This window comes from Staurois parvus, unplaced genomic scaffold (assembly GCF_062004578.1).
Source record: "Staurois parvus isolate SC_StPar_1 unplaced genomic scaffold, SC_StPar_1.0 ptg004076l, whole genome shotgun sequence".
Lineage (NCBI taxonomy): Eukaryota > Metazoa > Chordata > Amphibia > Anura > Ranidae > Staurois > Staurois parvus.
Genome location: NW_028321871.1, coordinates 13,171 through 25,679, shown reverse-complemented (window position 1 = coordinate 25,679; position 12,509 = coordinate 13,171). Strand labels below are relative to the sequence as shown.

At 43.5% G+C, this 12,509-nt stretch overlaps 1 protein-coding gene across 3 annotated transcripts in view; it reads right to left on the bottom strand.

Annotated features, from left to right (window-relative positions):
• Positions 1-12,509, bottom strand: part of ARFGAP2 (ARF GTPase activating protein 2) — a 37,807-nt gene that overhangs the window by 23,711 nt on the left and 1,587 nt on the right. Inside the window, exons 2-8 of one of the 3 annotated variants that reach the window (XM_089668291.1) lie at positions 7,422-7,540; positions 6,725-6,797; positions 4,953-5,084; positions 3,719-3,799; positions 1,147-1,252; positions 1,007-1,063; positions 428-472 (exon numbers count right to left, since the gene is read on the bottom strand). In XM_089668291.1, the coding sequence (XP_089524417.1) occupies positions 428-472; positions 1,007-1,063; positions 1,147-1,252; positions 3,719-3,799; positions 4,953-5,084; positions 6,725-6,797; positions 7,422-7,540 (613 nt within the window). The remainder of the gene's footprint in view (positions 1-427; positions 473-1,006; positions 1,064-1,146; positions 1,253-3,718; positions 3,800-4,952; positions 5,085-6,724; positions 6,798-7,421; positions 7,541-12,509) is intronic. The other 2 variants (XM_089668292.1, XM_089668293.1) reach the window with 2 other exon arrangements.

Genomic DNA, 12,509 nt, shown 5'->3' with positions numbered 1-12,509 from the left:
CAAGCATGACTCCCAAAGGTAAAAGGCATGATGGGACTTGTAGTTTTGCAACAGATGGAGGGCCGCCAGTTTGACCCCCTTGCTGTAACAGGCTGTCTTAGTGGCCAACAGGAATGTGCAGTCGGTAGGAACGGGCAGGCAGAGCTCGTCACCATACATGTTGAAGTTTTACCAGAGTAACCATGGTTTTGGAGGCTGATGCAGGTATAAAAAGGCACACCTTGGTACTCTTATACTGGCAGCATTTTTTTTTTCTTTTTTAAGACATGACCCTTTATCACACTTGACTGCACTGTAGGAAGTACCAATAACTATTGCAGATACAAGAGACACATTTCTGCGAAGACTTTGGAATCTCTGGTTTGAAAAATTGCAAAGACATGCCAAGCACACAGCAGCCAGAGCGAGCCAGTCACCATCTGGTCACCTGTGCTGGGGGGCCGCTCCTGAGCACAGAGGCACATGGCCAGGTCTGAGGAGAGAGGAACATATGGGTTTAGCTGTCACATGAGTTACAGGCATATTATACAGCCTCAGTAGAAGTACAACCTATGACCATGGTCATATCTGGTCATAGAGGAGAGATAAAAGGTGGCGCCAAAAACTAAGTGTAGATTATTGTTGTCACATTTATTGGATAGGTATAAAAACACAAGAACAAAGATATAATATATCTTTATTCGTGTGAGTGTTTGGATATCGATCCTTTAAATGTGACAACAATAATCATCACTTTTTTGGCGCCTCCTTTTTCTCTCCTCTATTTCTGCAGACAGAGTTGGCCTTGCTCTATAGGACGGCAGCCATTAACCACTTACCACGTCATTATACAGAGACTCTTTACGGACTTTATGTATTTACCACTTGTGTGCCTACAGCACTTATTATGGTTTTTTGCTAGTTCATGTTGAACTATACTATTCATTTTTATCCCTAGCTAGCTCATAAAAGTGATCCTGTTTGAAACCAATAGGATTCAGAACAAGTACGTTTTAATGAGACTTACCAACTGTGGCTTTGGGTGAGGTACTCAGACTATCAACACTAGGGCCAGTCTCCACACCTGAAGGCACAGCAATGCATGTTACACAAGAACTCAGAATAAGTCATGGCACTTCCAAAACTAAATGAAGAGCCAACACTCACCAGTCGGCTCACTGCTCGCAGGGACACCGACCGCCTCTTTTGCAGCTGATGGACTTGTCACGGCTGTTGATTCAGTAGCTGGTGTTGCCTCCCATGTACTAGAAGACTAAAAAAAAAAAAAAAAAAAAAACCACACACAATCCGTCTATTAGAAAGCAGTTATAACACCAAAGGAATGCAATTTCACCTAAAGTTTAAGTGCACTTGCCCTTTATGTCACCTCGTCCCTAACCTAAAACTAGCCTACCCTCTCTAGATACATACTTCAATCCGATGGCCATGGCCTCTGGTATTTGTTGATATCCTGTGCTGACCATTCCTGCACAGAAATTTCTTGTAGCTTTTCATGGACAGAGGTCAAAGACGCTAAGGAGATGGCCCAATAGAAGACCCAAAACTCCTAACAAGGTCGGTTCACTTTAAAGTGGAACTAAAGTTCCGATACTTGCCTTTCCTTTGATGATCCCTCACCAGTGCCAGCATCTTGTACCTGGGTTCTACTATGTGCAGGCTATGGCCATATTCACTGGTCAGCGCGGAATGTAAATGTAAATGCGCAGGAGTTCAGTCATCCTGGCATGCAGATGCTGGAATGTAAATTACCTGTGAGAAGGTAGGTTTATTTATTGCAGAGACACTCCATATCACTTGTACAATAAAGAGCCTGCCTGATCGCAATCTATAAATATGGAAGATTAGTTCTGCTTTAAAGCGTTGACTTTTGCTAAAAAAGTTAAAAAGCCTTGATTTTGAATTCCCATCATTAACCAGTGCTGTGTACAGCCTGAGCCTAGAATTCCCATCATTAACCAGTGCTGTGTACAAGCCTGAGCCTAGAATTCCCATCATTAACCAGTGTGTGTACAGCCGGAGCCTAGAATTCCCATCATTAACCAGTGCTATGTACAGTTTGATCCTAGAATTCCCATGATTAACAAGTGCTGTGTACAGCCTGAGCCTAGAATTCCCATCATTCACCAGTGTGTGTATAACCTGAGCCTAGAATTCCCATCATTCACCAGTGTGTGTACAACCTGAGCATAGAATTCCCATCATTCACCAGTGTGTGTACAACCTGAGCCTAGAACTCCCATCATTCACCAGTGTGTACACAACCTGAGCCTAGAATTCCCATCATTCACCAGTGTGTGTACAACCTGAGCATAGAATTCCCATCATTCACCAGTGCTGTGTACAGCCTGAGCCTAGAATTCCCATCATTAACCAGTGTGTGTACTGCCTGAGCCTAGGATTCCCATCATTAACCAGTGTGTGTACAACCTGAGCCTAGAATTCCCATCATTAACCAGTGTATGTACAACCTGAGCCTAGAATTCCCATCATTCACCAGTGTGGTGTACAACCAGAGCCTAGAATTCCCATCATTAACCAGTGTGTGTACTGCCTGAGCCTAGAATTCCCATTATTAACCAGTGTGTGTACTGCCTGAGCCTAGAATTCCCATTATTAACCAGTGTGTGTACTGCCTGAGCCTAGAATTCCCATCATTAACCAGTGTGGGTACAACCTGAGCCTAGAATTCCCATCATTCACCAGTGTGTGTACAACCTGAGCCTAGAATTCCCATCATTCACCAGTGCTGTGTACAGTCTGATCCTAGAATTCCCATTATTAACAAGTGCTGTGTACAGCCGGAGCCTAGAATTCCCATCATTCACCAGTATGTGTACAGCCGGAGCCTAGAATTCCCATTATTAACCAGTGCTGTGTACAGCCTGAGCCCAGAATTCCCATCATTCACCAGTGTGTGTACAGCCTGAGCCTAGAATTCCCATCATTCACCAGTATGTGTACAGCCTGAGCCTAGAATTCCCATCATTCACCAGTATGTGTACAGCCTGAGCCTAGAATTCCCATCAATCTTTTGGTGGTATTTAATCACCAATGGGCTTTCCTTAAGTTTCTGTTATAAAATTTTGTAAATAAGTAATTTTTCTCCTTCACTGATGTGTGCTGATAGGTGGCACTGATAGGCACTGACAGGCCGCACTGGTGGGCAGCACTCATATGGAAAGGAGGCACTGATAGGCATCTCTCATGGGCACTGATATGTGGCATTGATGTTCACTGATATGTGGCACTGATGTGCACCGACAGGTGGCAATTATGGGCACTGACGATGCCACACTGATCATCAGGGCACTGATGATCAGTGTAGTTGTCTCCTTTGAGGAATGCCGCTTACCAGCTCTCCTCTCACGCTGTCAACATGAGGAGAGGACTGCCAATAACCGGCATTTCATATTTACATGACACTGCTGATCATGATAGAGCCTGCGTCATAGGCTCATTACTGCGATCGGTGTTGCGCTTTGGCCCAGGGACACAACACACCGATGGCCGCACCGCGTTCCCCTGGGGGCGTGCATTAACGGCATGTGTCTGGAGCTCCAACTTCAAGACCTGAATGTGGAAATTACAACATCCTGGGCTTTACAACTACTGGTGCTCTTTGGAGGTGATCTGATGGGATGTACACATGCCTCTTGTATCCAGCCAGCATTTTACCATTATCCATGTACATATGGGTTTGCTTCAAGATAAGACATACCTGGGTCAGTTCAGCAAAGAAATCAGATTCCCTCTTCTCTGGGGAACTAGCAAGGGCGCAATTCATTCCATCTATCCACAGCTAGAAGAGAAAGTACACAAATTATTGTTCACGTTCTTTCCAGGACATGATTATTTGTTTTATATTCAAGCAGAACAAGTGTATAGCCTCACTGTAAACAGTAAGTGGTTCAAAAAACGTTTTCACTGAACAAGTTGACTTTACACAACACATTTTAGTGGCATAAGCACAGCATTCGCAGCCTTTGGTTGTACAGTCCAAGTATTTTAGCGTCTAAATGTGCAAATGTCCTAAAAACCGTGAATATGATAATTTTCTTCTTTAATATTCTTCCTCCAAAGTGTGAGAATTCTTCTTATTTCAATAAACCTCACAAGAAAAAAAAATTATATTCGCACAGTGCATTATTCCCAGCATGTGATATGTTTCACAAAACGCACTTCCAAACTCGTGACAAATCGCGCAAAAATTCCACCTTGTGACTTCTAAATAACTGTCATCCTTACTCTTACCGTATTTAAACTTGGAAAAAGCTTTAATCAATTCCACCTTTAAATCACTCCGTGACTTCACTTCTCAATCCGTCCTCCTCAGTGTAGGAAATACACCTCCAAAAATTGGAATATAGTGTAATATCCTTAAGTCAATGTATATACTCTTGTGCTCCTCTCACGTCTCCACAAATCACCAGTGTATGTGAACACATAAACCGCCATCTAATATATTATGCACCTTACCAGACGGTAAGAATCAACCAGCATTGCATAGATATATGTTCCTCACATCCCAGAGTATATATGATCTCCAATGGCATCAGAGTCCCAGGGAGCTTGGAAGGTCCTCACTGACAACCTGCTCTAATGGAGTACAATGCAGTTGCTATGTTATTGTGAAAACCGCCTTTGGTTGTAGTTAAGTTGTGTACTGACTAATGGCTTCACTACTCTGTAACCTAGATTCCTATGGACCTGAATGTACAGAGGTTCAAGGGTTGAGCAGAGACATTGGAGTTACCAATAATATGACACTGGATCAGTCAAGTAACGAACATACCGGGTTCAGAGGCACTAGAAGGGTAGTACAGAAAAGCAAGCTGACCTATATTTTCATTTCATGTACATGCTTGAACTTTGTACTCCAGTAATACAATGTTGTGTAATACTATCTTACATAAGAAATCCCAGTGCAGCATAAATCCCCTGGAAATACTCACATCGGTGCCATGTTTGGACATGGCTGCACTGGCCAACTGCCGGATCTTCTCACGATACATCTGAGCGCTACGACTGTTGTACTTGGCATTGGTGTCATTAGTGGCACAGCCATGCTGATGGAAGAAAGCATTCTGCAGCAAGAATATAAATTAATTAGGTGAATAACGACAACCCTGGGCCAGTTAAACCGAGCATATAATAGAAAAAATGCTGAGTATAGTAGAGGCTCTCACCAGGTAAATCTGTGTGTCTTGTGCATACGCTACATATACCCACATCAATTAGTAAAGGAAATAGTTTGTTTGGGCTAACTTGTTTTACAAGAACTATATAAAATGATAGTAAAGCTGGAGTTAGGCTGTAAGTAATTTGTAATGATCTCATTACAATGAAATTTAAATTTTAAATGGTTTTTCTCTTGGATAGGTCCTAAAATACCTTTTTTTGTAGTAACATTGCACTTTCCCGCCTCCGACTTTGGCGCTGTGTGCGGACATAACAAGTAACAGCCCCATCCCTCACTAGAAGTTTCCTCATGCAAACGTTTAGCACAGAGGAAGAGAGAGGCATGCCTAAAGCCTCATACATATGATGAGAATATCAGATGAAAAATACTGCTTTGAGAGAGATCGTCCAAAAATCTGATCACACTGCATTCAAAAGCGGATCAGTTCATGGAAAATTATCCAAAGGGACAAGCACAAAAATGTCTTGTATACCAGAATGGACAATTTTCTTTTATTCAGTACAGCAAAGGAAAAAAAAAAAAAAATCATCATCAAGTGACCAAGACCGCACATGATCGGAAACAAGAGAATGCATTACAATACAATACATATCACTTTTGAAGTTTTAGTCTGTCTTATGAGAATTGTCACAACTTTTACATTTTCAATAGACTAGCATGCAGAAAAAACAAAGCAAAAAAAAAAAACCCAAACGATCATTCGTCTGATATTCTCATCATGTGTACAAGGCCTAACCAAGTCTGTAAGATCTGTAGAGTGCACTGGGCAGTGTGGTCAAACTCTGATGTCCGTGTGATTGTGCAACTGCTATAACAGGAAGGTGGATGCAAGCTGATGAAAGTGAGAGCTGTTAGTACAATACCTGCCTCACTGTGTACTTCTGTAACTCCAACTGGTCTAAGCTCTTCCCCACTGGTCAGTGAGGTTGCTTATTACATTTACAAACTGTAGGAATGCTTGGGAAGCATTGAGGCAGGGTCAAACGCACCTCTGAGCAGGCAAAGCTGAGATTTGCAAGTACCTTTGGTTGCCTGTATATCTAGGTAAACGGATTGTTGTTGTTTGAAAGGTGTTTTTTTTTTTCTCTTTTCTCCAGTAAGCTGGGGCGGCGCAGTGGCTAAATGGTTAGCACTTCCGCCTGGCAGTACTAGGGTAATTGGTTCAAATCCCAACCACGGCACCACCTGCCTGGAGTTTGTATGTTCTCCCTGTGCCTTCATGGGCTTCCTGCAGGTACTCCGGTTTCCTCCCACACTCCAAAGACATGCTGGTAGGTTAATTGGATCCTGTCTAAATTGTCCCTAGTATGTGTATGTATGAATGTGAGTTAGGGACCTTAGATTGGACACCCCTTGAGGGTTAGGGACTGATGTGAATGTATAATATATATGTAAAGTGCTGCGTAAATTGACAGTGTTATATAAGTACCTGAAATAAATAATAAGCTCTGTTTATGACAGGCCACTGTAAAGAAAAATTGATGTTGCCACACCATAATTAGACGGTTACCAACAGTTACTTACAGCATTGGCATTTCCTCCAACTTGCATGCATCTCAGCTGATACCAGCTCCAGTTAGAATCCAGCTCAGTTGACCTAAAGAAGAGACATAAGTCAGCATTGCTTCCATTTCTATAAACTGGACAACACAGTGGCTTAGTGGTAATGGGTATTTTATGCATAGTTTCAGTTTTACAGTTTTGACCAATGTAACTATGCATATACCATACCTGGCTTTCCTGGAAGCTGGAAAACACTGAAATTACACAGCTCCTCCATTGATCTGTGTTGGCTTCCATGTCCTGTCCTGAGCAGCTGCCCTGCTGCATTCCAAACACAGGAGGTCAGCCACATGGCATGGACGCCATTCAGAGAATGTTTTGCATTTTGTTGAATGAATGAGAAGTGTTCTCTGATTTGATGAGGTGGAGAGGCAGGGCACTGATGTCACATCCACTTCATCAGATCAGAAGACGCATTATCTGAATGGCGCCAGTCCTGGGTGGCCAACCTCCTGTGTTCACAATGCAGGGCCTCTGCTTGGCATGGGACCTGGAAGCAAGTGTAGATCAGTGGAGTAGCAGTGTCTTCTTTAGTGATTTCCAGCTTCCCAGAGCATTGGCCAGCTGCAAACTGGACCCATGCATAAAATATCCAAATATTTCAAACGCTTTTTGATGTGTTGCTCGCCTCTGGTGTACCACTTGTTTAATTACCTACCTGATGAAACTGAGATGAACTCCAAGAGATCGATGTATTCCAGAGCAATCAATGCATAGAAACACTCCATAGGGGATACTGGCCCAGCTGGGGTTCTTTGCTCCACAGTCAAAGCATGACTGAAAAACAAGAAGAAAAACAGATGAAGAAACCAGTGCAAAACAACTGTAACCTACGAGGGGCAACTGAAAGGTTTTCGGCCTATCCATGAAGCATTTGTCTTAGCCCAATTTTATTTTTGCTACTAATAGTACATATCTTTGCAAGGTTCCATAACAAATTTGTCACAAATAGCTTTTTCTTTGTTTCAATTATTGAAGACGGAAGTGCAGAAGGTCACCATTGTCTGAAAGATGGAGAAAGTGAGCAAACGTGCAGTTATCCAATACCTGCTGAAAAAGGGAATGAATGGACAGGACATCCACAAGGACATGATGGAAACATTAGGGGAGGATGCCCCTTCCTATTCCACCATTAAAAAGTGGGTGGCGGAATTCAAGAGGCCCTAGTATGTGTATGTATGGATGTGAGATAGGGACCTTAGATTGTACGCCCCTTGAGGGTTAGGGACTAATGTGAATGTACAATATATATGTAAAGCGCTGCGTAAATTGACGGCGCTATATAAGTACCTGAAATAAATAAATGTCACTGTCTGGAGTTGGCAGGACCTGGATGAAAGCAGTAATGAGGGTTGGTCCACCTCCACTATACCTTCATTAGTAATGCATTGACTGGCCATCCAGTGCAGCCTTTCAACCTTTTAGTCCCAGAGGAATCCATGAATTGATTCAGGGTTGGGGGAACACCTGCTAACATTCAATGGTTGCCAGTGGGAAGAATGTTTACCTTAAGCCTCTTAAACACTAGCAATCCACATTTGAATCACTCTTAAGAGAGCATTGGGCAGGCATTAAACTGGCATTGTATCACCTCTTGTTTTAACCTTCTAAATGCTGGTCTACTGCACTGCAACTGTGTACATTGTGCACGGTTGCAGCACAGCTCTGGTCACTTGAATGGATGTCTTCTGGCAGGCAACAGTATCCATCAAGCCCAACAGAGGGTATAATTCCTGCCGCAGCATGTGTACATCCCTGGCCAGGGCCTTTTTTGCTAAAGAGGAACGGTTGAGGGATGGTAAAAATGCGGCTCAATTGTGGCGTTTTACCCCCCGTCCCCCACGACTGCAACTATAAACAAGCCCTTACAGTGGTGATCAGAATACCACAAACTGCTAAAAAAAAAATATTCATTGGTGTTGTGCCACTGACTCTTAACACCTTCCTGCCCGGCCTATAGCAGATTGACGGCCGGGCGGGACATTCCTCCTTGTGACTGGGCATCATATGACGTCCTGTCAAAACGAGCCGCTCACGCAGCCGCGCGATCTGTCACGGGACACAGCCCATGACATATCACTACACCGGCCCGTTTCCAGTGTCATGTGACCAATCACAGCAGATTACATGTCGATTGTAAACAATGGATGGCTTCCTGTAATGCATCCATTGTATACAATTATATTAGCGGTGACTGGTCAAGGCAGTCACATGATACAGACAGGGCCAATCACAGTCCATCTGTATCATGTGATCAACTTTGCCTAAGCACAGCTAATCACAAGAAAAGACTGAATGAATCAGTTTCATTCAGTAACAATGATTGCAAATATCAATGAAATACATTGGTATTAGCAATCCTAATGTGTTAAAAAAAAAAAAAAAATCTGGTCACTTGCCCAGAGTAGCTCAATATTACTATGGTAACATAGTACTGCTTTGGCCACAGTGTGCTGAAAAATAAAATAGTAAAAAAAAAGAAAACCTGTAATAAAAAAAATAGAAACATTTGAAAAGATATACAAATTCAATTATTATTATTTTCACCAAAGAAATGTAGCAGAATACATTTCGACCTAAATTTATGAAGACATGTTATTTATTTGCAAAAATTTATAACAGAAATGAAAAAAGTGCATCAAAAGTTTCAGGTGCTTTTTGTTTTATTTAGAAAAAAGTAAAAAAAAAAAAAAAAAAAAAACACTCAGCGGTGATTAAATAGCACCAAAAGAAAGCTCTATTTGTGTGAAAAAAAAATTATAAAAATTTCATATGGGTAGTGTTGCATGACCGTGCAATTGTCAAAGTGCGACAGCACTGAAAGCTGAAAAGCGGCCCGGGCACGAAGGAGGTATAAGTGCCCGGTAGGTAAGTGGTTAAGTTGAAAGTTTCACATGGATACAGTGTTGCATGACCACGCAATTGTCATTCAAAGTGCAAAAGCACTGAAAATTGGCCTGGGCAGGAAGGGGGTATAAGTGCCCTGTAGGTAAGTGGTTACGTTGAAAATTTCACATGGGTACAGTGTTGCATGACCGTGCAATTGTCATTCAAAGTGCGACAGCACTGAAAGCTGGCCTGGACAGGAAGGGGGTATAGGTGCACGGTAGGCAAGTGGTTAAGTTGAAAATTTCACATGGGTACAGTGTTGCATGACCGCGCAATTGTCATTCAAAGTGCAACATCGCTGAAAATTGGTCTGGGCAGGAAGGGGGTAAAAGTGCCCGGTATTGAAGTGGTATTGGCTTGGGAACTATGCAGGCACCATCGAATAGGAAGTCGATTAACCACAACTCCATGAACCCCTAACAAACTAAGGAAGAACTGTGGTTGGGAACAGGGGCAGACTGACAACTCATGGGGCCCCCGGGCAACAGGGGATCATGGGGCCCCTGTTTCCTTGCCCAAACTCAAAAAAGCCTATGAAAAAGGTACCAGGGGCATCTCATGGGGCCCCCTACTGACCCCGGGCCCTCAGGCAGTGCCCCAGTTTCCAAATGGTCAGTCCGTCCCTGGTTGGGAATGGCTGCTCTAATAAAACTCAGGATGTGTGTAGTCCCCATAAGGTGTTCATGAGCGTTTATGAGCGAGTGACATTTTGCTAAAAAGCACAAAAACCACTAAAAAGCACAACAAAACTCGCACTTTTAACGCGGCATTTTACAGCTACCGCAACTGGCGTTTTTAGAACGTCCAATGTGCATGAGGCCTAAAAAGGAACAACAGATCAGGCTATGGAGTCCATTGATGAGGGGACTTTGCATTGTCATGAGCAATCAATGGCAGCCTTTGTGTGACACTGCACTCTGAATGGGGGGAGGAAGGAAGTGACACACCTCCTCTGATAACCATCAGAACAGTAAATCTTACATTGTGCACTAATACAGGAGGATTTGTCACCCATCCCGGCCACCAATACTCCCAGACCTGAGCTGGACTTTCCTGATTGGTCACGGCTCTACCCCAGGATAAGGCAAGTTGATGATGTGATCACATAATAAACAGATACCTGAGGCTAGCTCTGACACGTGTGCAGGATCAGAGGGCATGGACCTGAAAACACACCATCTGCGCTCAGATCCATGCCCCCGCTACTGCATGCATGTTACATGGCTTCCCGTGAAGACTGAGATTGAGCTCTGCAGTCACTTTTGCAGCGGTTGTTTTCTTATTCCCGGTCACAATCCTGCGCAATGTCCTTTTATATCTTTCGGTCAGTTGACCATGTCGACCGCACTTATAAATATCAGGCGCCGTTTTCCCGGAATCTGTATACGCCGTCATAACCTTTGACCCTGTGCCTCCCGACATGGCAAATAAATTGGCAACTTCAGTCACAGAGGCACCAGCTGAGTGACACCAACAATTTGCCCTCTTTGAAGCTCAGTAAGCTCTGACATGACTCTAGCAGCGCATGCAGTGAATGACGAAAGTGAGACTTCCCACCTGTTAGCTAGGTGTCTCGTCACACAGCGGAAGCAGAAGACTGCTACATCGCCTCCGCTTTCAATGTGAAACACGTCGCCACTTTCACACCTGCAAATCATGGAGCGTTTCCAAATTTTGGCCAACCCCTCAAAAGCCACAAAGGATATAAAATCCATTTTGTGTGCATTTAGGCCTCATCCTCCTGGCAGCAGTATTGGCAGAAATAAACACTTGACACCTGTAAACTTCCCAGCAGGAGCAAATTGGATCATGCTTTGCTGGGTTTTTATGCCTTCCTCTGGATCAACTTTTTTTTTTTTCCTATGGTTGAACTGGATGGACTTTTGTCTTTTTTCAGCCAGACTAACTATGTAAATGCATGCAACACATTGAGGCGTGTCAAATGCTCAGGCGGTAATTCATTTCAGTGGCTAGAATAAATTATTCTTCTAATCAGTGAAATTAATTAACACTCAAGTGCTAAACGCGCCCAGCATGTACATGCATCAAGCATATTTCCTGCCAAAACTCTGCTGCTCCTGGACGCACGGTCAGTGTTTTTTTTTTTTTAACTGCCTGTATGTGCCTGGACACATAGGCTACCATGCACACACATTTAGAGGCTGAAAGAAAAAAAAAATGCCAGACGCCCCTAAGAGCTGTGTTAAAAATGTCCAGTGCACATGAGGCCAAAATGCCTTTGCAAACCCAGATATGACCTTGTTAAAGCAGTGACATTATCACTGGGCTGTACAGAGTGGAGAGCTGTGGGAGGGGCCCAGCAGGCTCCACCCACTACAGGCTAACGTGCAGAGATCTACAGCAGGGGGTGGAGACAAGACCAGTCACCCTGCACAAGGAGAGAGATCCGCAGTGATCAGTCTTTATCTGCTTGCCAACCGCCCTATAGCAGATTGACGGCTACATGGCGGCCGCTCTGTGCAGAATCATGTATATATACCCGATTCTGCATTTCTGGGTGGGGAGTGTGCGCCTGCCTGCCCGCACTGTCATTGGCTCCCGTACATGTCAATCATTGGGTCCCAGCCAGCAATTCATTGGCAGGACTTGGCGATCAGTGGGGCAGCTGACAGGAGAGAGATCTGTGAATGTGCAAAGCAGAGAGATAAAAAGCAGCACATCCCTTAGTAATACACCACACAATAAAAGCACCCCCTAACAAACAGACCGCCTCAGATGTTAACCCATTCCTGCCCAGTGTCATTAGTACAGTGTCAGTGCCTTTTATTAGTTATCGCCGCCATTACCAGTATATAATAAATAAAAATTTCAAAATATATACATATATACACACACA